The sequence below is a fragment of the Ctenopharyngodon idella genome, chromosome 7 (genome assembly GCF_019924925.1).
Source record: "Ctenopharyngodon idella isolate HZGC_01 chromosome 7, HZGC01, whole genome shotgun sequence".
Classification (NCBI taxonomy): Eukaryota; Metazoa; Chordata; class Actinopteri; order Cypriniformes; family Xenocyprididae; genus Ctenopharyngodon; species Ctenopharyngodon idella.
Genome location: NC_067226.1, coordinates 11,373,748 through 11,399,528, shown reverse-complemented (window position 1 = coordinate 11,399,528; position 25,781 = coordinate 11,373,748). Strand labels below are relative to the sequence as shown.

Here is a 25,781-nt window from a genome sequence, read left to right as displayed (position 1 = left end):
AGCTTTAATCTTCTTGTCAATTAAAACTCAATACAAAAGCAACCGCACAAACACAGATAAAGGCGCGTGCCTGCGACTGCGGTCGCAGATGCTCAGGAACACGCGCTGGCACTTATATTCCATTCTCTCTCTCTCTCTCTGAAAGACATTTGATCTGTTTCTTTTTGACAGAGCATGTCTCTCTAAGCTCAGCACTAATTGGCTTCCAATTTCACCAAGACTCGACTCAATTAGGACATCGCTTACCAGCTTGCCTCCCCGGTCTTTTTGAAGCCATTGTCCACCGCTGTGCTGACAGAGTTTTACATCAGACTTTCAAACGGTGTCAACTCACCTGTTTCTTTGATGTGCTATTTCAAAAAAGAGTGCGAAATGACAATGTCCTGTAATGCATGTGTGATGAAGTGTTGTTAGGCTGAATGCAACTGAAGGCTGATCAAACGGAAGAACAAACTTGTTAGAGTGAGACAATGTATTTTAATTGATTATTTTTTTTATAAAACCAGACATTATATAGGCTAAATTGTGTTGTCCTGAAGGTGTGCCAGAAAGAAATATGAATTTATGGCTGTTATTATAATTTTCATGTGATGAAAGAGATGTGAAGCAGACCACTTCTTTAATAATGTAGCCTAAATATTTCAAGCAAAAAAACACGGTTCAGTATTTGAGTGCAAACGAGGATCCAGCTTTAAAGATCTAGTGTTCATCTAGAAAGTATGTGGGCCCTTTCAGTGTTGTGAAATGTGGATATTGATTTCATGTTCTATGCAAGTGGTGTTCACTGCAGAGCCAAATGAGGTCCAGCTCCCCCTTTCTAGACGCAATCGGTGGAGCTTGACCTAGTCCAGCACCACCTCTGTGGACCTAATGGGGTTACCAATGTTTACCAATAGGGTTATGGTTAGGGTGTGTTTGGACTGTCTAGCTTCACCCATTACGTCCAACAGGGGGGAGCTGGATGTCAAGCTCCACCTCCTTCACACTCTCAGAGACATTACTTGTGTACCAGTGTGTCCTGGCTGTACCGTTTTTCAGTGGTGCTCCCCCACTACTGCATCTTCAGTGCCTCGGCAAAAGAAAACATATTTTACTGGAGTTGAATTCACTGTGAATTCACTGTCTGTACTGAATATGATGCAATAAAACAATGAATTAGTACTTTTTAGTGAATTAAAAACACTGAGCTTGACCATTGTATTCTGAATCCCAAATGAAGGAAAATCCCTATAGCTATGTATGTTCTGTACGAAACACTGATGTGTGCTTCTACACTTGAATACGTCCACTCATACATGCATTACCCACGAACGTACATCACAAGGTCACCACATCATGCTGAAGAGAAATCCTGCATCTCTTCTTGTCTTCCAATATTTACAATTAGGGAGCAAGCCACAGTCTTACAAAATCTGAAATGACAAGAACGTTTATGCTAAGGGAGTTCAATTCACAGTACTTCTCTGATTAGGATATTAGCATTTCTGTCAGAACTCTCCTCTCTGTTCCCCAACAGTCTTTGTGGAAAAGCAACATGACAACCCACACCTCACTGTTTGTCATCATTACATCTGTCATTGTTAGACTCATCTGAGCTTTATATTCTACAATGATAAGAAAGATGACAAACTAATCATCACACATGGGGAAATATGAGACAAAGCAATCATGACAAAACAGCAGGCAATAAAGGAACAAAACAACTCTCTCATGTTTTTATTATAGATCAAAGATAAAGGCATATTGGAGATGTCACATATCTCTCTCAGACACACTTTAGGTATAAAGAACTTTTTTTGCATTGCTTTCAATTGTTTGGATATTAGGCCAATAAGCCTGATTTGACCAGGGTGTCTAACTACGTTTTCATGGCTAAAAACCTGAATATTTTTCCTAGCTCTGAAGATTTTTGAATTCCTTTTTTCCCCCAATGAGAGCTTTGACAGAGCAACTTCTAAAAAAATCTGAGATAAAAAAGGAGAGAATTGAAGGTAATCTGTTTACAGCTTCTGCCTGCACACTGCTGCTCTGTTCCTCTGCTGAGTCACTGGCTAATTGTGTTGTCACTGTCAGCACATGTCAGCTGGCCACTGCATGACTGATCTTCTGTGTCCAGTGCAATGCCAGAAATGCACCAGCATGATAGACAAGTTCATTTAGAGATACTAAGGAGAGTAAGTCAGTCAGTTAATTTGGTTGTCTCTCCTTAATGGAAGAAAATGCCCATTACTGTGGTTCAGAATTGTTTATTATGCTCTCTCAAATTCTTCCAACCAGGGTTGTGCATCATTCAGAATTGAACTGAGAATGCCTTTTAAATCCCAGTTCAGTTCTTGAATTTGAATTCAATTCAAATTGAACTAAGAAACAGAATGCAAAATTGCAGTTCAAATTTGAATGTATGGAGATGAATTGAATTGAATTGAAATTCAAATAAATTCATGTAACTTTAACAAGAAAAACAAAGTTTTTAAATAGGCTCTGTCTTTTACATTGTGGATGACAGAGAGGGATGGAGACATCATGCTGATCAGCATGGTCTCATCAAAGCCAGACAGCCCACACAAAGGATCAACACCAAACCCTCACAGCACCTTCCACTGCCCAGTTGACTCCTGGGTCTCTCTTGAATGATTAAAACTCTAAATGACACTTTAAGATTGCAGACTAATAAATAAAGGCAATAACTGATCAGTATTTATACTGTGTCTAGAACAGAATAATTCCCTCTGGTTTAAACCAAGAAGCCGTTAAAGGGTTAGTTCACCCAAAAATGAAAATTCTGTCATTAATTACGCATGTCGTTCCAAACCCATAAGACTTTAGTTCACCTTCGGAACACAAATGAAGATCTTTTTGATGAAATCTGAGAGCTTTCTGTCCCTCTGTTGACAGCTACGCAACTGACACTTTGATGCTTCAAAAAGTCCATGAAGTGATCGTAAAACTAATCCAGATGAGGATTAGTCAAAATTTTTTGAAGAGACACGATCACGTTATATGATGAACATATTGAATTTAGGCTTATATTCAAATGTAAACATTCATCAACACATCAGTTGTGGTAAACAGAAGCTCAAGCATGTTTGCTTGGCATGTGAGAACCAATGAGGTTCATTCTCGTATGTTATGCAGGTTTCAGCTTCCGCAAGAGGTTTGTTCTTGTGTGTCAAGCAAGTTCAGTTGAGCTTCTTTTTATGTTTGCTGATCAATGTTTATATGAATAAAAGCCTAAATTAAATCTGTTCATCATAAAAGCAATTGAGTCTCTTCAGAAAATTTGGACTAAACCACTCAATCCATATGGATTAGTTTTATGATCTCTTTATGATCTTTTTGAAACATCAAAGTGTCAGTTGCGTAGCTGTTTAGAGGGACAGAAATCTCTCCGATTTCATCAAAAATATCTTAATTTGTGTTCCGAAGATGAACGAAGGTCTTATGGGTGTGGAACGACATGAGGGTGAGTAATTAATGACAGAATTTTCATTTTTGGGTGCACTAACCCTTTAAGCCCACTAGTTAGGCAATCAAACAATATTTAAATCACTTGTTGTAACTGACTGAAAATGTTTCTTGAACATTAGCCTATTGATAAATTCTAGAAAATGTGCACAGATAGTAGCATTTACAAAAACAAGAAAGAAAAAAACCGTAAGCTGAACACTATGAACACTATACGACTTTGATCTATGAACTTTAAATATTTATCATTTAAAGCCTACTGTAAAAAAAAAAGTTTGCTTGCTGAGATAAAGTAAAAGGCTACATTTTACATGATGCTAGGGTTCCCTCTTGAGTTTGAAATGTGGTTCTGCATGCTTTTTTACCACTGTAAAAAAAGTAACAAAAATGTTTCTTGTTCAGAGCCGCAAGACGCTATATATATATATATATATATATATATATATATATATATATATATATGACAATATACATATAGATGTACGACTAGGCTATTAGACATAAGTAGCCTATATTTAAAACTATTAAAACTGAAACAGGCTACTTATGTGAATATTAGGCTATATCAAAATTTTTGACAATGACTTACTGACGTTTAAACAAAGTTCTTAACTGCAACAAGACACACACTGCTTTATGTGTCAGCGTCTTTACGGTATAACTTCCTGAAGATTCAGTGGACAGCAGCGCCTCCTCTTTCACTTTCAGTTCGGACGATCATTTCAAAGTGAGTGACCAAACAGACTATTACGGCAGATAAGCATGTGTTCTTGGTGTTTTCATATTTCAGAGTAGGCTATATAGACTGCCAATGATCAGAGAATCACAGCCTACGGAATATTTAGCAGACCGACGTTTGTAAGCGTGTTTTTTTGGGGATATTAATTTCGAAAGTTTCAAAAGAGACGCATTTGTTCTTAAATGATACGCGTACACGTATGATTACGAATGAAAGATTCACTTCACCTTTGTAGTCGGGGAGCAATGACGTTCAGGAACTATTCTGGACCTTGTCTGGTAAGTTTTTATTATTATCTTGTTTTATTTTATTTATTTATTTTGGTGTTGCTGTTGTAAATACGTTTCCTGATGAAGCCATTTCGATGCACTAATCTAGACATATATATTTAATTACACGTATGGCCTATTCGCTTTTGTTAAAAATGAGGAAATGAGTGCCCAGAATTACTCTAGCTTTTATAGGAACTTTTGCCAATATTTTACATCTCTTTGAAATCTGATAAATGGCACAATATAAAGGGTTCTTTAGTGAGAAGTTGTGATGTTGGTCTTCTCTGTCTCATCCCCTCAGTTCTGATTGTGACTGTTGACATTGAGACAAGGCTGAGTTCCACTATGAGCGCTCACCAGTTGATCATAACACAGCGAGCAGAGCTTCTGACAGTCCTATGTGGTGGAGGCAGTGCCGAACCTCTGGAATGTGTTCTGGACCTGCTCCTGGCTTGGGAGGTTCTTGTCTGGGAGGATTACCTAAACATACGAGTGGCGGAGAAACCTCTATGTTCTAACATCAGGCAACTTTTAGATGTGGTGCATGATAAAGGAGAAGATGCATGCAGCCTTTTTTTGGCTGCGATTAACCAGGTCTTACCAGAGGAGCAGAAGGCTGGGCTGTGTTTTGGGAAAGGATGTGCTGTGGTGGGCAAGAACAGACCAGACACTGCAACTTTAATGTTATTGGTTGACAGGCCAGTGTTAGTGACAAAGCTCAGAGATAATATTGACGGAGCATTGAATGTTTTACTGACAACTGGCTGCTTCACCATCCAAGATTGTGATGGGGTACAACTACCTGTATACACACCCTCACAACAGGTAACTAATTGAATAGTACTTTAATCCATAAATTAGTTTACTTCTTTGTATTATGAAATCCTTGGAATTTAATGTGCCCCATGACTAACTGTCATATAATTTGCCCCATGACTAAATTCCTTGTCACTGACTTTTGAATTGCCAAACAATTTTCAGATTTGTCACATTTCGATTTAGAAATTGAACTATTTTCCTATAGTAATTAATAAGTGCAAATTAGTTTGACATATGACATTTATTTCTACCAAGCCTGTTCACAGTAAATGTCCTTTACTTGCTTAAAGAATGTAAATCCAGTGATCTTGTTGGATTGTTGCAGGTACGGAGGCTATTAGACCAAGTGAAGTTTAAAGGGGAAACTGCTGCAAAGACCTTACTACAGTATCTAGAACAAACAGAGCCAAGCAAACCAAAGCCTGAAGATAAAGAAAATCACCTTTCTGCCGGTATAAGACATTTCTTAGTTGTCGATTTTCATGTCTTTGTCTTTGATATAACTGTCTGTAAACTGCAATGAGATGGGCATAATAATTATTTAAATAAATGTTGACTATTAAATATATATATGTAAATGTGAAATGTTAAATAAATGTATATACATTTAGAAATATAAAAAAACTAAAGAAATAAATAATATTGAATACAAGTTTAAGATAATAAAATCATTTTTACATTTCTATATTACAAAAAAATCTTTACATTGTTTCTCCAGATTGTCTGCTGTACCAGAAGAAGCTGCGAAGCTCTGTTGCTGCCCAGTCCCTCTTCCTTAGCACCTACGGTGGTGCAGGACGTTTCTCCTTGGATGATATTTACACCGATGGACTTCTTGAAGTGGTAGATGGTTCTGGTGAAACTACTACATTAGGGCTGGAGGATATGGTGGGTCCCATAGGGACTCTTAATGAAGATGCTGACACCATTCTTTTGTCTGGGGAGGCAGGAAGTGGCAAAAGCACACTGCTTCAACGACTGCACCTGCTCTGGGCAAGAGAAGCTTTGCTCACAAACACTTTCCTGCTGTTTCCCTTCAGTTGCCGCAAACTGAATGCAGAGCACAGAGAGCTGTCTCTGAAAGAGCTTCTCTTCCTGCACTGCTGCTGGCCTGATCGAAGTCAGGATGAGGTTTTCCAGTTCATCCTAGACCACCCTCATATGGTCCTCTTTACTTTTGATGGGCTTGACGAGTTCAAACATGGTTTCAGGGATGAAGAACGTCACTGCTGCCCCACAAAGCCAGTGCCTATACCTGTATTGCTTTTCAACCTCTTGCAGGGTACGCTAATGAAGGGCATTTTGAAGGTGGTCACCAGCAGGCCACAGGCTGTGGGCCCCTCGCTGAAGCGTTATCTCCGCAAAGAAGTGCACCTGAATGGTTTTTCTCCTAGTGGCATCAACTGCTTTGTAAAGAAACATCACAGTGACCCTGCTATGGCTAGACGTGTCATAGATTCCCTCCAGGTTAACACGGTGTTGCTAGGTCTTTGCCACATCCCAGTCTTCTGCTGGATTGTAACCAAGTGCCACCAGGAGCTTCTGGGTGGTCAAGATGGTATTCCTCAGACCATCACTGATGTCTACCTACTGGCCTTACAGCATTTCTTCCAGCGAAAGTCATCTCTGTCCCAAGGAGCCCTGGGAAAGGCCTGGTTGGAGGAACATTTGGACACAGTGTTAAAACTTGGACAGTTGGCATTGGAAGGCCTGGAAGCCTCTTGTTATGTGTTCTCTGGAAATGAGCTACAAAGAAATGGGCTCACAGAACAGGATGTCAGCATGGGTTTCCTCATTTACTGCAATGACCTATCTGTGACAGATTGTAAACACTATGAGTTTCTGCATATCACCTTGCAATGCTTCTTCGCTGCTCTGTATGTTGTTCTGAATTGTAACAACAATTGTTCTGCTATCTCCAGACTCTTTCAGCCTCAGCACAGGCAGTTGTCGGGCCTGTCTCAAAGGTGTCTTGGACACTGTATTGATCCTTCGGTTGAGGAGGCGGAGTCTCATGTGGCAGAGACACCAAACCTCCAGATTACAGCTCAGTTTGTGTCAGGACTTTTATCTCAGCGCCACCATAGTCTCCTCCTGGACTGCTGTCCCACTGCTGTGCGTGAACGCAAGTTCAAGCAGGTCGCGAAGTCATTGTCTAAAGGGATGCAGAGACATTTCAAGTCCATTCCTCGTCCTGTAAAGGGTGAAAAGAAAAGCATGCATGCTATGCCAAGTTTTGTTTGGCTAATCAAGTGCATATATGAAATGCAAGACAAAAGTATTGCTCAAGATGCTGTGGCTAAGTTGGACGTCGAACACCTGAAGCTCACCTACTGTAGCATTGGACCGGTGGAGTGTACCGCACTGGCGTATGTGCTGCAGCACCTGCGGAATCCTGTTGGGCTTCAGTTGGACAACAATTCAGTGGGAGATGTGGGCGTGGAGCAGCTTCTACCGTGTCTACATATTTGTCACTCCCTTTAGTAAGATGAGAGATTAACTGATTGTAGTTGTGTTTGAATTGTTGTTTAGGCTTTCTTTTTTCTTAGGGATAGTTCACCTAAAAATGAAAATTCTTATCATCTGTCTGTTTGATGATTTGATTTTCTAAAAACTTCTGAATTTCACAGTTTAAGGAACAATAACATATCAGATGAAGGAATCCGGAAACTTCTGGAAAAGGGAGTGAAATGTGAAAGCTTCCAAAAAATTGCGTGAGAATATCAAACACCTTAACTCTGTAGTTTATGAATAATGATAATTTACATTTTATTGTTATACTTATACAACCAAGTTTTATAACTACCTCATCATTTCCCCAGGCTTTTTAACAACAAGCTCACAGATGCTTGCACCCAACACTTTGCTTGTCTGCTAAAAACAAAGCAGAACTTCCTGGCTTTGAGGTCAGTGCTTACTTCATCTAAGGTTATTATGTTCTAGTTCTGGCCTATAGGAGTTTGATCATTCTAATCATACTAAATTGATTTTAGGCTTGGAAATAATAACATCACATCACAGGGAGCGGAGCAGCTTGCAGAAGGCCTAAGCTACAACCAGTCTTTGCAGTTTCTGGGGTGAGGTCACTAATGAGAATACTGTGCTTCAATGTTTCAATACTGTACCTATATTAAATTATATTTCCATTCTGACTTCTTATTTTCAGATTATGGGGTAATAAAATTGGGGACAGGGGAGCTGAGGCATTGGCAAATGCGCTGAAGAATAGCACTACACTAATATGGTTAAGGTAATCCTGTATAGCCCTATATTAATTCTGCATTCTATGACAATGAAAAAAAAAACTCTCTGCAGCAGCTAGCTCATGTTAAACAGTGGAAAAGGAAAGGTTGCCCTAAGTTTGCAGAGCACTGAGCTACTCTATGCAGAATGTGTTACTTTTTGTGGTTTTAATAATGTTTGTGTTGGTTTGTTTCAAGTCTGGTGGATAATGGTGTTGGCAGTGCAGGTGCATGCGCTCTGGCTAAACTCATCAGTCAGAGCAAAACTCTGGACGAACTGTGGTGAGTGATTTAATCCATTTTGTTTAAAATGTTTTTTTTTTTTGTTTTTTTTTAAGTCAAAATTCCATGTTTCTCTCTGTCTTTCTCACTCAGGCTAAACAAAAACTGTATCAGCAGGGACGGAGTTGAGTGTCTGATAGAGGCACTGAAAATGAACTCTAGTGTAAGGGAAGTCTGGTAAGGTAATTTTCCAGTATTTTAGCTGACTGTGTGTGCTAGTATTACTCAATAAATCTACAATAGCATACATGCAGTCAAGAATCAACAGCGGTGTTAACAGAAGGGTTAAACTGTGTTCTCAGGACAAATGTGGGGCATGTTGTCACATATGTTTTGCATAGTTGGAAAACAATAAGGTATTTTTGAATGTTTGTACGATTTTTGTTGTGTAGAGAATTTTTTATAGTTGTTCACCTGTTTAAGTTTTGCTCAAAGGCCTATAACAGTGTTTATTGGGAGGTTCCATGGTGACCACTTATCCCATTTAATGTGACAGCATTCCCCCTATTATGTAATGATTAGCAGTTATGATGCAGCTACTTTGGGACTTGATTAATCTTAGTGCAAACAGAATTTCAATTGTACTATGCTTTATTACATTAATACCCATGCCTGGTGAATGGTTTGTGCTGTGAATAATATTAACATCCTTAATACAAAGGTTTTTTTTTTGCTTTGTGCTCTTAAAGGCTGAGAGGAAATAATCTGAGCCCGGAGGAAGAAGTGGAGCTGAGCAAGCAAGAAAGCAGATTGATCTTCTGAGGGCAAAAAGGCTCTGCAGTGCCTGCCACCAAACTTCCAAATCCAGTGCCCATCTTTTTTTCTTTATGTTTTAAACAACAAAACAAAACAAATGCACACAAGCAGGAAGCCATAGCTAGTCAAAGTGCTTGTCTTGTAAATGGCTGATCTGGAGTAGAGGTAGTTCAGAAGCTAAATATCTAGTGTCCAATCCTGCTCTTGGAGGGCCACTGCTCTGCAGAGTTTAGCTCCAACCCCAATTAAACACACCTGAACCAGCTAATCAAGGTCTACTAGGCATACTAGAAACTTCCAGTCAGATGAAGTTGGAGCTAAACTTTGCAGGACAGTGGCCCTCCAGGACCGAGTTTGGACACCCCTGAACCAGAACGTCAGATGGGGCTGAAAAATGACTTGGATCCTCTGTTACCACTGTGACTTGAATGTGCCTCAGGTTGCTTCATCGTGGCTGTCATAAATGTACTATAAAAGTGTCTTTGGAGAAGAAAACCTCAGAACATTGATAAGTAAGGTGCAAACTTTCTAACCAGTACACAAACTGAACTTCTAAAGAGGGCCTAGTAACACACACCATCAGGAACATACATAACATTTGTCTGACTCTATCCATTGCACTGTCTTAGTTTTCATTTATTGTACACAGTGTTTTTTTTTTTTTTTTATATGAGAGTTGACATTTTGTATTGTATATTCATAGTCTATTTGTCTGTTACATGCAACACAGATTGTCAGGGTTTGTTATGATGTTTGTAAATCCCTTTAAATACATCTTCTATGACTTATGTTAAGCTGCATATTTGTTTATTCTTTCTCACACAAAACTCATGAAACAGATGTTTACTGATAAAAGTTTACAAGAGCTTCATCTAGGATCTATGTAAAACATGCTGTAAATATATATATATATATATATATAAGCTGCAGTGCACAACCTGTCACTCAGCCAGTTCCTTAAAAACACCTCAGCCAAACTAGTGGAAAACCCCAAAAGGCGGGTCTAAGTAAAGGACAACCGAAACGACCAATCAGATTGTACCTGTCACTCACTAGCCAATAAGAGAACAAGTTTCTCTCCAGTAAAGTAGCATGTTTGGTTTAACCGTCACATACACAATCACACTGTAAATAATACTCACACTGATTTCAAATGAAACAGCGGCCTCGGCTATATCAATATTACCGGATTATTTTCGAGTTTCCCTCATCGTCTCGCCCGAGATTATTACCAGCGGGTTTAACGTGCACGGAGGAGGCGACTGTCCCTCCATTAACTGGTAGTAATGCGGAGTGGAGTCAGCGCTGGCTTCAGCTGAGCCCATCCGACAATGACAAATAAACACCATCATCATTACTAAAAGCGCAATGAGAGTTTCACTGGAATAATCTCAAATGCCACCGAAGACAGACGGGTGAATACCGGGATATTTAAACGTCAGGTAAGAGGAGTCTGATCCGCTCATGCTGATGTCACCTGTTTACCTCTACAGACTGTCTCTGACACATGACCAGCTTTAGATCCGTAAGTGTAACCAGATCATGACAACACAGCGTTATCCAGCAATGACATTATCTCCAAACCGAGCTCTATGAGTAGGAATAACCGTTGACAGAGAAGCTGATAGTTTGCGTTCTGTACTTGATTATTGTCATTTAGTGTAAGGCCTGTCCATCTCTGCTGCATCGTTTTCTTCCAGAATTCACAGTCAGTGACTGTCTATAGAAAGTGTATAACGCTGATGTGATATTTACATTGGGTGTATTACATCATGAATACAGTCATTGCATTTACAAAAACCTGTTCATATTGCTAATACATTGGCATTACTGGTGGGTTTTCCCGGCTCTGCATGTTTCCATGTTGACACAGCATCAACTTCTTCACAGATCAATGTCTGTTGAATATCAATGGCTGTGGAGGGAGGGGTTAGACAGACAGCACGAATACTGTCGCGCACACCTCGAGAGTCCCTCACAGTGATCATCAGTATTGTTTAGTGCTGTGGTTCACAACTTTTTTTCCTCAGAAGGGGCCCCGTTTTACATGTCATGTCAAACAACAACAACAACAAGTGCCATTGAGATGAATGGGAATGTTAACAGAATGCTTTGGCCAGGTATTATAGCCCTACTTGACCCATTCATCTGGAATTAAGTAGGCTTTGCAACCCCTAAGATTTGGAACCCTTTGGCGTGTTTGCCCAGAGCATAATAATTACCAGAATGGTGATCTGTGTATGTATAGGCTCTAGATGTTAATCAAAACCGTGTTGACATTTTTACGATGGACCAAATTACTGCCGAACCACCTATATTGCTGGATCTTTCTCCACTGCCACATCTTACATTTCAGACAGAAGAAATTGATGACACGTGCAATATCGGTAAAAGTTCGTTCGCTAGAGCATTATCTGTCTCGTTTTTTATTCTTGATATTAGTCATTATGCAGTAGTGGTACTATGTGTGCACCATTATTGTGCATACAGGAAGCTCAGAGTGAGATTTAATTTGCTGTGTGAATTCCCCTGCTGCTGGGGGAAAAACCAAACAGTCACACAATCTCTGTTGATACAAGTGTGTTCGGGTTGGTTATTCTAATATCGTGGTCATTGATGGGGTATGCCAGACAGCCAAGTCATTGGTCATGTGATGTTGCTTAAAGGAAAATTTCACCCATAAATGAAGATTCTGTCATCATTTACTCACCCTCATATCATTCTAAAACTGTGTGCCTCTTTTTTTTCTGTACAACACAAAAGGGGATATTTGAAAAATGTTGAAAAACTTTTTTCCATACCTTTCATTGTATAAACACAAAAGGCAGCATTTTTTTTTTTTTTTTTTTTTTAAATATCTTCTTTTGTGTTCAACAGAAGTATGAGGGTGAGTAAATGATGACAGAATGTTCATTTTTGGATGAACTATACCTTTAAGGACCCATATTTCAAACTGAACACCTAGTGGTAGCCAAATAGAATTGTTCATACAAGTAAGCAAAATGGTTGTTAAACAAAAACTAAATAAATTGTACTGCACACATAGGACCAAAAAAGTTATTACCATATCATTTTGTTGATAATCAATAATTTTGTTAATGCACAAACAACAGAAGAAGTGTGATTTTTATAGTTTTTATTTTATATACGAATTGATTTTGATGGGTTTGTGCCCTTGACAGCCAATAATTACTCACATGAAACTGTCCGACATTGTGGTCACCACAAACCCATGTTTGTTCTTTTTCTAAGTGAATCCATATGTCTGGGTCATAATTTGTTTTACCCTAAGTTGTTTTGGTCATGGAATGAGGTTAAGGGCATGTCACCTGGTCCATATGGCAAGCTTCTAACAAATGACAGATACATTTTCACCAAAATACCAAAGTGTTTGTTTGGACACACTGCCTTTTTTGTCAGGAACAAAAATATGGGAAGATTTTTTTCTCCTTCCTTTTTAAAAGGTAATAGACGTATTACTTGCTACTATGACTATCCTACAGTAACTATGCACAAGTTGCATAGATGCATTTTATTTTCATTTAGTGCCATTTTTCCCTGCTCTCCTCAACCCTGTCAGAACAGACGTGTGACCTGTTTTTGTGCTGCAACCCACCAGTTGAGATCCACTAATTTAAAATATGATTTAAAAGATGTTGTGCCATTTTTCAGCACAATTTCTTCCTAAAAAGTTAATTAGACTAAACCCGTGGAGGCCTAGATCAGGGGTTCTCAATGTTTTTTGGGCCAGTGCCCCCTATCCATTATCTAGGTTCCTTACTGCCCTCCATCAAATAAAATGTAGTCTAATTGTCTTCCTTAAATATTAATGTAAATGATTATTTTGCATTTTTTAGTTAGGCCTATTATTATATTCACACTACCATTCAAATGTTTGGGGTCAGCACAATTCTATTTTAAAAGAAACTTTCATTCAACAAGGATCTACTAAATTGATTCAATAATGAGTGCAATAAGTGTAATAAATAGATTTTCAAAGTTTTATGCATAATTTTGTTGGTAATTTTCAGTGCTGTAGCCTTTGGCGATGTTGAGATGTCTTTAAATGTTGTTTAAACATTGTTTAAATAGCAAATGCATTTGCTCCCATTTGTGCGCTCATGAGCGTGCTTTTCTGAAAATGAGGTGTATTCAGGCGCGTTACTATTTTGAGGCAACTGAAATAGACTGCGCCATTGACGAACTGAAACCTGGTCTGAAGTCAATGGCACAATATTTGTTTTGTTATTTAAAGAACGCGTTAGTAATTCGCCAATATGCGGGTGCACAACGCGCATACACTGCTTATTACACACACAGGCACACGCACCAGCACACAAACATGCTAAGTATTAAAAATTAAAGGATTACAGTGTAAAAGATTATTATTGTGTGCATAAAGACAAAATGCTTTGGTGAAATCTGGCTTTTCCTGTAGATGGTCTGCTCGCACGCTTTAACCTCACGCACAAGCAGATCCGTTTCCTCGCTACAGAAGCGTTCAGTTTTTCCGCTTGCAAATTCCGCCATAGCAAATCCGCCATGGCGCAAGCACAGTTGGCTTTTAAAGGGAATGGGAGATGTCACTCTGATTGGTTTATTGCACGTTACGCTCAAACATACCCATTACTCAGTAAGAGAATAAGGACAACGACAACCCTTTTGGACCATGTGCCGGGCGCGCCGACCATTTTCCCTGTCCTTAAACTAGCAAAAGTGGATTCAGGCACGCCCTAAGTGCACTTTCACCGTGCGCTTTAGACCATGCACTTAGATAGTTAATATAGGGCCCTAAAACTTTAATTGCGTAGAACAGATTATCAAACTGTAGCCAATCAGCCAACAAGAAGCATTCATATAAATTTTACCAAGGGCAAAAAAGAACTACTATTGTATTTAAATGCTAAATGCAGAAGTTGTTTTCGCGGGAAGTTTGGCAGCTGCGCTACAAAAAGCTGAAAGAAACACTGAAGTAAAAAGTCACTGATATGGAAATCATACACCGTCGATTCTAGTCGCATTGGTGTAACCTGGCAGGTTACACTCTGTCTACACCGGATGCAAAAGGCGCGACACATCGCAACAAAAGCAAATAAAACGCATTATAATCACTGATTCTGATGAGCAATTTTATGAGGATGTTCAGCTGCATGTGAACTTTAGTGCTATACATGACTTACTACATGATTTTAAGTTACTGAACCCATCATCAGTATCTGTAGCTGGTTGTAGCCTGTAGCCTGTGGTGTGTATGAGAGGCTGATTTATGGACAGCTTTGTGTTAGCTTTGAACAGAACCATGGTCTAAGTACTCTAAATGGGTGTGTATTACATTTTACACAGTTCACTTCATTTGCATAAATTAAATTGAAAATAGTTGTCATAAGTCATCTGTGTATAGTCTGTTTTTATTTGCTTATTTAAAGCATATGAACATTAATAAAATGAAACAGATGACACATTAACATCATTGTTCTAAAAGATGTTGGCAACATTTTTGATATTGTGCAGTTCTCATATTCATTAACCCCACATTTAACTTTGTTTAAGCGTATCTGCAGTAGACATCTTGCACAATGTTCCCAGCCATGGCCTTGCAGTTGCTAATTATGGTAATAATATGGCAAATACTAGTGGGTCACTGCTAGTTCATTAGAGGGGAGCAGGAAGGATTGGTCAGAGCTGGTAATTTTAGGAGGCATCGTGAAGGGTACCAAAGTCCCTTAAAGGCAAGTCAGTTCATTTGGCGGCCAAAATTGTAACACCCCCAGACAGCTATTTCCAGTATGCAATTACATTCCTATTTATCCTCTTGAGAAAGACAAAATCGACATAACTTTCTTCAATATTGTATCTCAATAACATATTTGAAATCAGGAACTTACAACAATGCTGTCATAGATTGACTCATTTAGCTCAAATTGTGCAAAAACAGATTGTGACTCTTCTAATGCAATGGTTTGTGTTGTTAAGCATTTACTAAGCACTGTATGTCAGGCTGAAGAGAAGAAAGATGCAAACGGAGATCAGGCTTGATGTGAAGCTTATTCCAGTAAAATAATATGTAAATAATATTAAACAGTATTAAACTTTTTATTAAAGTTATTTAGTCAAGATAGTGATTGATTTTCTCTTTTTCTTTTGTTGTTTGACTCACAGACAGCAGCATGTATATACTGTACAAAGTGACTGCTGACACTTTAAGACCTAATGCACATATCCTATTACCACACATCCGAGTTCTTTCCCAACTGTTTACTTTCACATAAGACATAACCAACTGTGTTTATATGAATACTCGCCAATACAGGCATTTTGACATAACTGTGTGTATTTGACCATTCAAGTGCAATAAGCTGCGAAAGAGAACTGAATTCGGTATCGCACACTGTCTGATACACGCCAACAACACACATTTGACACGCGAATGTGAAAAAGAGTTAAGCACAACAAGCTGCGAAAAACAACACACATTTGACACACGCCTGAAGCGCTCGCACAGAAAGCCACCTCGAAAGCGCTCGCTTTCTGTGCGAGCGCTTCAGGCGTGTGTCAAATGTGTGTTGTTTTTCGCAGCTTGTTGTGCTTAACTCTTTTTAACATCAAGCAAGTCACACTCAAGTAACAGTCGCATGCCCAGTCTATTCTCCACTAAATACGTAGACCTAAAACTTTGACCTTTGGTAATTTTTTGAAGTAGCCTATGAAAATCATTCAGATATCACAAGCCGTTGCAATATGCAAATCACGATATGTACGTTTGTGATATTTCAATAGTTTTGATATTTCGTGCAGACCTATTTATTCATGTCTAAATCTTTTGTAGCCTACAGTAACTGTATGCAGCAAATGTATACTAGATAAATTGGTGGTTTATTATTAACACAACCGATCAGAGTGCTTTAATAGTAAATACAAAATAATAGTTTAATATTTATTTTTTGTTATTTCATTATATATTGAATTATTATATTTAATTAGACATTTTTACATATATTAACTAAATTATTATTATTATTAACATTAAATGGTGGCCCCCTTGCAATTTCATTACAATGAAGACTATCCAAGGTTATTTTACATTTAATTACTTTATTCAGTTTCTTGTAGTACTTGTTACCTGAATAGCCCTACTACTGTTAAACCTACCTGAAAAACTTAAGGCAATTTATTTAATTTGTATCTTTATTCTATTGTATTTATTTGTGCTATCTTTAGTTTATTTATTCTTATTTTATTACTGTTTACTTGTCTTTTAAAAAAAAATTAAATTCAAATTTCGAAATCAAGCTATCTTGTGCATTTGCAATAAAATTCCCCCATTGTAAAAATCACAAATACATCAAGTGAGCAAACATTTAGGTGAGAGAGTTGTAATTGTACTTGGGCAATATTTATATATGAATAAAAGCCTAAATTAAAATCTGTCATCATATAAGTGATCTCTTCAGAAGAAATTATTGATTTATTGAATTATAGACTTTCAATGGATGGACAAAAGCTTGATAATATTAAAATATCTATATGACAGTATATATGGCGGTTCTTCCCCGTGGTATCAAATATTGACACTTTTCAAGGTATCAGATCAAAGCTAGAAATTCCAGTATCATGACAACACTAGTGTAGGGTGCCACAAATTTTTTAAAAACATTTTCAAAGGGTGCCGTTACTGAAAAAAGGTTGGGAAACGCTGGTCTAGCATAAACAAAAGTATTTACACTTGGCCACTTCATGCATCTTTCTTCTTGTTTTTTCCCCACACACTCATAAATTACATTTGTGTGGCAAGCCTTATGTGTGCGCTTGAGCCCTTAATTTATATTTTAAAGGCTCAATATTATGGTTTAATATTTCTCTGTAATGTACAACAGGTAAGCAATGTTATATATAATATTCTATCTCAGCCCTGAAACGTAAACCATTTTCCGATGCCACCGCACAGTATATATTTAAGTAATTAAATTAAAATCATAAACTTGCTGCTTAAATAAAGGACTACTAGTTGAGCTGCACGATTCTGGATCAATTGAAAATCATGATATTTTTGTTTAAAATAGATATCACAATTCTCCCACAATTGTGAATAGAAAACAGAACAAAATGACAAAATGCTAATTGCTGCAGTCTATTTAAAATATTTAACTCATTAGAATTTTTATTTTAAAAAATCGGTTTAAATAAACGATTCAATGACTCACTCATAAAGACTTCACTTGTTTCATTACTGGATGAATCAGTGTTTTTGAAATAATCTCTTGAATGACAAATACATTTTATTAACAGTCCCTTGTCGCCACCTACTGGTGTAACAATGTAATCGATACAAATAATCGATACTTACAAAAGGTGATTTATTCTATTTTCATTTCTACTGTAGACATCAGTGTTTATATCTGAACTATAAACTTTTATTCCAGTACTTCTGTCATCATGTGAATTATTGTTTGTAAAGCTGTTTCATACCTGTACATGACATCTACTGTATCTGAGTCAGCAGCAGTGCCAACACTGTGTTTCACTGTGGTCGTACTTGTCAAAGGTTTAATAGACAGGAATAAGATTTTCATTTTTGTCATTTAGGAATAAGATCACGTGGTTTTTTGAATCAAGATCACGATCTTTTAACAACTAATCATGCAGTTCCTACTATTCGACTAGAAAAACTTACTCAAGAATCAAGATCTCAATCAGGCAAAAAGACAAGACTAATCTCATTCTTAAACCTTTATACTTTCTCTGATTATTAAATCTCCACTTTCTCTCTTTTTACAGCTCTTTATGTCCGTTCAGTCCATCTATTCCTTTCCCATTGAAAAGGTCATGAAAGCTCCTTCTTCCTGGTCCCACTGACCCCTGACGACCCTCTGACCTTCGACGTGTGTTCCTGTCATCTTCAACCCACTCTTGCTATGCAGCCATGAGCTCTGCGCTATGGAGCCAGGAGAAGCCTGCTGGCAGTTTCCGGGATGACTGGCGTTTCTACATTGTGGTGAAGGAGTGTACCGTGGAAAAGCCAGGCCAGAAGACTCTGCGCATCCCACGTGGCAGCCTCGGCCAGGCTTGCCAGGAACGCAACAGCCTCGGTCGCACAATCCCACCCAGCAAAGGTAAGCGCAGCCTACGCATCCTGGACCAGACCAATGTGGTGGTGAGCGTGGATGAACGGGACGTGATGGAACTTGAGGAGAAGCTGGCGGAGCTGCTGTTCCCCATCACCAACTGTGAAGAGCGCTACAGTCTGCTGTGCAACAGATCGCGTCTGGACAGGGCTCATGACATCAACTGTGGGTCAAAAGTCCGAGTGCAGCTGAGGTCCGGTGACGAGCCCCTTCCAGGTGTGGTCCGCTTTAAAGGGGCTCTGCTGCCTGACCGAGCGCTGAGTGGTATCTGGTTTGGTGTTGAATTACTGGTGAGCAACGCTGTTTGGCTTGTTTGCATTGTTTGACTGGTTTTGGGTTCACCCAGCCCTTGAGCGTGTGATAATTACAGGACAAAGCTGCATTTGTCTCCAGGGCTTAGCTGGGAGATTTGAGCGAACATAACTAAAGCCTGTAGGTTGTGTGTGGGTGAAGGCCAGACTCAAACATCACACATCAACAATGTCTTTTGTTCATATGGCAAATGTGTGACGTTATTTATGTGAGTTCTTATGTCTGGATTGGTGTATGCAATGTCTTTTTTATCCTCTGAAAATCTTTCTGTCTTTCAGGAGGAGGGCCGGGGTCAGGGTTTCACAGAGGGCTCTTATCAGGGTCAGCAGCTGTTTCGTTGTGAAGATGAATGCGGTGTCTTCGTTGCACTGGATAAACTTGAGCTCTGGGAAGATGAGGAGCTGGAGGTGGATCGTGTGACACTAGAGGATAATGACCCGGAAGTGGAAGGTGAAGTACCACCACTGGAGATCAACTCTCGAGTGTTGGTACAGACACGGGACGGCCCGGAACGGGGCACTGTTATCTTCTGTGACTTACTGCCTGGCAACGAGAGTCTTGGATACTACGTTGGTGTTGATATGGTAAATTAATTAGACTGTTCAGATGGTGAATAACTGATTTTAGCTGCAAAGTTACAGTTTAATATTACCGTTTTCATTAAGCAATGTGTTTGTTCAGGCAGGTCAGATATTTTAGAAGGTGCTTTTTATGTGAAGTTTGTTATTATTATTAAAATACAAGGGATGCACCAATTTACAATTTCTGGCTGATGCGATAAGACAATAATTATTTTCATGTTTTGGCTGATAACTGATAAATTATATTCCATTTTGTCTAAATCAGGAGTGTCAAACTCATTTTAGGTTGAGGGCTGGATGGGAAAAAATGTAACCATGTGCGGGCCGAATTACCTTTTTTTTTTTTTTTTAAACCTTAGTGCGCTGACAGTTACATTTTAATATTAACCATACAAACTACAAGTTAATTTGCAAGAAGATTAGAAAAACACACTGCTCTTTGAAAACTGCATTTGTTTTTACAGCGAAAATTTTTAAAATAATGTTTATTATTTTTTATTGGTGATGCACTGATTTTGTTTTTTCATGGCCAGCTCCAGTCTTTTTACAAGCATATTTGCAGATTATTATATATATTTATAATGCACATTATACGGAGACAAGAGGAAAAGAAAATGCCATCGAAACTTTTCTGAAGACAGTCATTTCCCTTCAGAGATCCATTCATATAAACCAATTCAATATTTTTCTCTCTATATTTCATGAACAGCGAGCTTGGACTGGTACAGTATTTGCTCTGCTGGAGCATTTCCTCTTTGCGTCCGTATTCAGCGCGTGCCTGTGTTAAACTTCTTGTTTACAGACTTCATAATATTTCCACACAAATGACATGTTTGGGAAATGATTGCAAAGCAGTTTTTTTGCAAGTCCAGAATAGAGAATGGCCAAAATAAAACTAAAAACCATTCAGATTTATGGCCGGTGGACCATGCATCTCTTTTTTTTTATTATTGTTCAAATCATCCTGCTGGCCAGATTGGACATTTTTGTGGGCCGTATTTGGCCCGTGGGCCGTATGTTTGACACGCCTGTTTTAAATAAATAAAAAATAAAACCCTAAAAGCTATACTCTGCAATTTTAAATGTTACATGCTACAGGCATCACAACATTATAATGTACAGTTTGGAAAATAGATATTAATTTTGAGGTCTGATAAAGATTACATTTAACAGTGTTATTAATTTATTAGTGTTTAAAGATTAACTTTAAGTGAGTGTTAGATTATGGCAAAGGTAACCTAAAAAAATAGGAGAAATGAGGATGAAATTAAATATCCACTATTGACTGATACAGATGAAAAAAACTGTAATGTCAGCCTATAAAATTATAAAATACACTGTTTATAAAACTGTGCAAAAGTTTAGTGTTGGTAAAACAGAAATGATACTTTTATTCAGAAAGGATGCATTCAACTGATGAAAAGTGACCGTAAACACATTTTTAATATTACAAAAGGTTTCTATTTCAAATAAATGATGGAAAACAAATGTTTCCTGAGCACCAAATCTTAATCAGCATATTAGAATGATTTCTGAAGGATCTTGTGGAGAAATGGCTGCTTAGATGAGCTTTGCCAATAAATTAACATTTTAAAATATATTACAAGTTATTTTAAACTCTAATAATATTTCACAATATTACCGTTTTTATTGTAATTTTGATAAAATAAATGCAGTCTTGGTGAGTATAAGAGACTTTATAACATTAAAAACGTCAGTGTGGAGGGCTGGATTGAAGGAGAGATGTAGAGACAGCTCAGTTTGCTCTGTGTGACCATCATAATGGCGTACTGCCAAATGCTCACACAAGACACAACCAACACACGCCATTCCACTGTTCTCCTCTTTTCACCCTTTGTTTCTCTCTCTTCTGTTAAGCTCTTACTGCTCTTTCAGCATAGCTCAGCTGGACTTGCTATCACTGAGATCTAAATGGTGTAGATGTGAATAGCTTTTAGGTTTTGAGGAGTTTTATATGTTTCTTAGGACAGGACATTACTTTTAGTTTGCTATTGGTTTTTAATAATAGATTGTATAGATTAGATTTGGTATGTTTGAGTCTATTTAGTAAGTTAATGCCTTTATTATTAGTGCTGTATTTGAATGAGGATAATTTGATGAAGAGTTTGGATTTATTTGGTTGAATAGATACATAAAATAGTATCAAGGAAAGGGCTATACATTAGAAATACAGATTAAAACAGATAACAGTGGAGATCTGGCATGTGAAGGGTGTGGGTTTAGAGTCCAGAGACATCAGTTGTTCTGATGATAGTGTAGGTTGTGTAGTGTAGCCATTAGAGAATTACAGCTCTCAGTTAGTGAGATGGGTCCTGTCTGGGTCAGAATAGGAACACAGATGAAGATTTCCATTAGGAGATAGAGACAGGCCAACTTTTGTTTGGAAAGTGTTTATTTTGAGGTGGAAATTACAGTGTTGTAGATGTGAATGCTTATGAGATGATCTAGGTCAGGTGCAGTAATAGGGTGCTGTACCTCTCGCCCTCAGGACAATCCCATTGGAGACTGGGATGGGATCTTCGACGGCAAACAGCTGTGTAATTTTGCTAGTCTTGAACACACCCGTCTCGTCCCCATCTGTGATGTGATGCCAGGTAAGGGTTCTCACTTCATACTTCTGTATTGGATTTTATTCTGGCTTTGAGTGTTTACTGCTAGAAACCTGGTTTTAGTTGTACTATTTGTTCAGATGCAAAGTTTTACAAGTACCTTGGATGTTACAAAAGATTATAAAAGTCATAGGAAAAGAAAATTTTTAAAAATGTAAAAACATGAATTACATTTATTTAAAAATGTATAGTTTATTAAGTTGCTTTTCTATTGCGTTATTGTTTATAGATAGAGACATTTCATTGTGTGTTTTAGACTTCAAGTCAGGGTGTAGGCTAAATATTTGTTGTCAGAAAGCATGTGTGTGTGTGAGTCATGATAACGCTGGAAACAGAAGCTCTTTTGTCTAAAGGTCTTGTTTTTGTGAGTGGAATGTGTGGAGCTCTCTTTGTTCGCTCTATATATTGATTTGTTTGTTTGTGTGCATGTGTATGTGTGTAGGCAAGATGTCTTGTCTTGGTTGTTAATGTCTTAAAACTTCCTTATTCAATCTGTGAAACTAAAGGAGTCTGTAAACGCAGTTATCAGAGTATAGCCTGCTGCTCTATGTGTGATAATGTATGTGATGATTTTACCAAATATATATACTGGATAAATCCATATGACACAATAACTTTACAAAATCTAAATTGACCCATGTAAGAAGGAGAATCTTATGAATTTTGAATGACATGAGTAAATGTTGGTAGAATAGGTGAGCAGATTGCATGTCTTTATTTGCTACAGAATACTCCATGCAGGATCAGAGGCTGCCCAAAGTCTTTGCCTGCAGGAGTGGCAGTGACAAGCCTGGCAGCCAGACCAAACCAAAGAGCAAAGGTAATAATTATGCTGTTATATCTATATATAGTATGTATGTTCATACAACATATTACAATTTTTAGATGCCAATGAAAACTTTGAATGAAAATTTCGATACCACACCAAAGACTAATACTAGCATAACCAAAGTAAATAAATAATAATAAAAAAAACGTAATTATTGAATGTAAATAAACAGTCATTGAAGTTATTCAGTCAAAAGCAGTGAGTGATTTTCTTTTTTCTTCTGTTGTTTGATTAAAATAAACAGCATAGACAGCAGCAGGTATATTAAGCTAATTTCACATAATGCACAAATCCAATATATTATTAATACACAATGCGATTCACTATATTCACTTAAGACATAATCAACTGTTTTTTTTTACACGAATCCTCTTCACAATGGAGATTTTGAAATAGTCATGAACCCAAATGACTAGCAAAGGATTGACTAGGCAAGATTTCACCGGTTGCACGCCATCAGAAATAACACTGCTGTGTCCCATGTGACATGGCCTTTAAGCCCAAAGAATACTTTGCCTGTCCACATCCTGCTCTGTCACAGAACATGCACACAGGAAGCCATCTGTCAGACACACTATTAATTGTGAAGTTATATTATGCATTTCTGCCTAATCCATTTTGCTGAAATTTGACACAATTTTTATGTACTGTAATTAAAATTGTATATGAGTATTAGTGCAATTCCACAAAAAACAAAACAAATGTTGGATTCTTCTTCATAGGCATCATTAGTATTGACAGTGCTATTATATTAGGGATACCTGACATAAAGAGGAGGAAGGAGTGTTTCTGTGTTTTTTTTTTTTTTTTATTCCTCCAGAACCATTCTCTATTATCTAAACATGAACTTGAAATGACATACTAAGCTTGTCTGAACACTGCATGACTCGCTTTGGAGTCTTTCTCTCTCTCTCTCTCTCTCTCTCTCTCTCTCTCTCTCTCTCTCTCTCTCTCTCCTGATAGATCATGTAAAATCCTCACCAGGCATGTAATTTCTGCAAGAATACACACAGATGTCTCAGAGTTGTTATGGTGAAATGACATCCATGTACAAATCTGAGATTTTGCCTAATCCCACATGTAGAAACATGTATTCCTTCTTTCTTTAGCTTTCTCTCTCTCTCTCTCTCTCTCTCTCTCTCTCTCTCTCTCTCTCTCTCTCTCTCTTTCTCTGTCACACACACACACACACACACACACACACACACACACACACACACAAACAATGTTTACTATCTATCTTCCTATCGTGACTTTTATTCAGGGTTAGGCCTGCAGCCTGGCAGCAGGAGCAAGTCTGAGTTTTATTATACACTAAATGGCAGCTCGGTCGATCACCCTGCCCAGTCCAAAGCCAAAAGCACATGGTACATAGATGAAGGTAATTAATAATCAATACAAATGGAAGACTGCAAAACTCTAATGATAAACATCTTAACAGCAAGGTGCCGTCCTGCAGATAGCTATCCTAAAATTAGACTGCACTTAACTTTAGGCTCCTTTAATAATCTTGTCATGAATAAGTCATGTTAGTCAATGCCTTTGAATACATCAGCTGTGATTTTAAAAGCAACTTGCTGCTGAGATCTTTTATTTGGAGTCTGGTTCACTGTGACGTCAAGTGAGTGGCATGCGACCTCATAGCATGACATCATTAATCAGAAAGTGAACATCTCAGTTGAATGTTCTGTGTTTGCATTTCAAATTCGGTTTACAGCTAAATTTTAACTATAAGAGAATAATCAAGTTAAATTACATTAAGTATTTATTTTAAAACTGCATTAATTCATGAGTTGCAGAATATATATGTAATTTTTACTATTGGTGACTAGTTTTATGTTTGTGTTTTGTGAAAGCCTTTTATATTTGGTATTACTGGCACACTCAAGCCATATCTCCACTCATGCATTGTGTAAGTGTGTGTGTGTGATTGAATGTGTGTGTCTGTGTATTTGGCGTTGAACATATTGGGAGACTGTATTCCTTATAACATTGCTTTCATCTGTGTAACTATTTCATATTTCATGTCACACTGTACTAACATGCATTGGGGGACATTGCAGGGGTGGTCTGTGATTGGTTATGGGGTTTATATTGTGTTTGTGGCCTGTGCTGCTTTCGTTCTCATACCTCAGGCTGTCTGTTCACCACAATTCTTATGCTTGATTCCTATGGTGACTTCTTCCTGTAGCCCATACAAATGTTTACCAATATCTTCATATTTTATGTAATGGTATGTGCTTCAGTGAGGAGAAAATAACCAGCACTGATCAGACATCATATTTTTGCTAAGCTGTGGTTTAGTATACACTACTGTTCAAAAGTTTGCGTCAGTAAGATTTTTTTTAATGAAATTCATACTTTTATTCTTCATCCTTTTGATTCATACTTCTAAATGAATAAAAACTGACGGTAAAGGCATTTATGATGTGACAAAAGTTTTCAAGAAACATATCTAATTATCAATGTTGAAAACATACCTTTTTTTGGAACTCTTTGATGGATAGAATGTAAAAAAGAACAGCTTTTTACTTTCTATTCATCAAGCAATACTGAAAAAAAAAAAAAAAAATTATTTTTCAACATTTAGAATAAGATGAAATGTTTCTTGAGCACCAGTTTCAATCAGCATATTAGAATGAAGACTGGAGTAATGGCTGTTGAAAATTAAGCTTTGCTGTCACAGATAAAAAAAAAAAAAATTAAAAATAGAAAATAACTCCATTTAAATT

The 25,781-nt window shown here is 37.7% G+C and overlaps 2 protein-coding genes across 4 annotated transcripts in view; both read left to right on the top strand.

Annotated features, from left to right (window-relative positions):
• Nucleotides 1-4,153: 4,153 nt before the first annotated feature.
• nod2 (nucleotide-binding oligomerization domain containing 2) lies at nt 4,154-10,369 on the top strand. Its single transcript, XM_051898655.1, has 11 exons — nt 4,154-4,482; nt 4,778-5,301; nt 5,621-5,747; nt 6,014-7,778; nt 7,926-8,009; nt 8,118-8,201; nt 8,289-8,372; nt 8,462-8,545; nt 8,736-8,819; nt 8,913-8,996; nt 9,509-10,369. Exons 2-11 carry the CDS (start codon nt 4,822-4,824, stop codon nt 9,579-9,581), a joined length of 2,949 nt encoding a protein of 982 aa, XP_051754615.1. The 5' UTR covers nt 4,154-4,482; nt 4,778-4,821; the 3' UTR covers nt 9,582-10,369.
• A 306-nt stretch (nt 10,370-10,675) lies between these two features.
• The window catches only part of cylda (cylindromatosis (turban tumor syndrome), a), a 31,259-nt gene continuing 16,153 nt past the window's right edge, over nt 10,676-25,781 (top strand). The window contains exons 1-6 of one of the 3 annotated variants that reach the window (XM_051898656.1): nt 10,676-11,017; nt 18,351-18,987; nt 19,288-19,593; nt 22,100-22,205; nt 22,948-23,040; nt 24,314-24,430. In XM_051898656.1, coding sequence (XP_051754616.1) covers nt 18,496-18,987; nt 19,288-19,593; nt 22,100-22,205; nt 22,948-23,040; nt 24,314-24,430 — 1,114 coding nt within the window. In that variant the 5' untranslated portion in view covers nt 10,676-11,017; nt 18,351-18,495. The remainder of the gene's footprint in view (nt 11,018-18,350; nt 18,988-19,287; nt 19,594-22,099; nt 22,206-22,947; nt 23,041-24,313; nt 24,431-25,781) is intronic. The other 2 variants (XM_051898657.1, XM_051898658.1) reach the window with 2 other exon arrangements.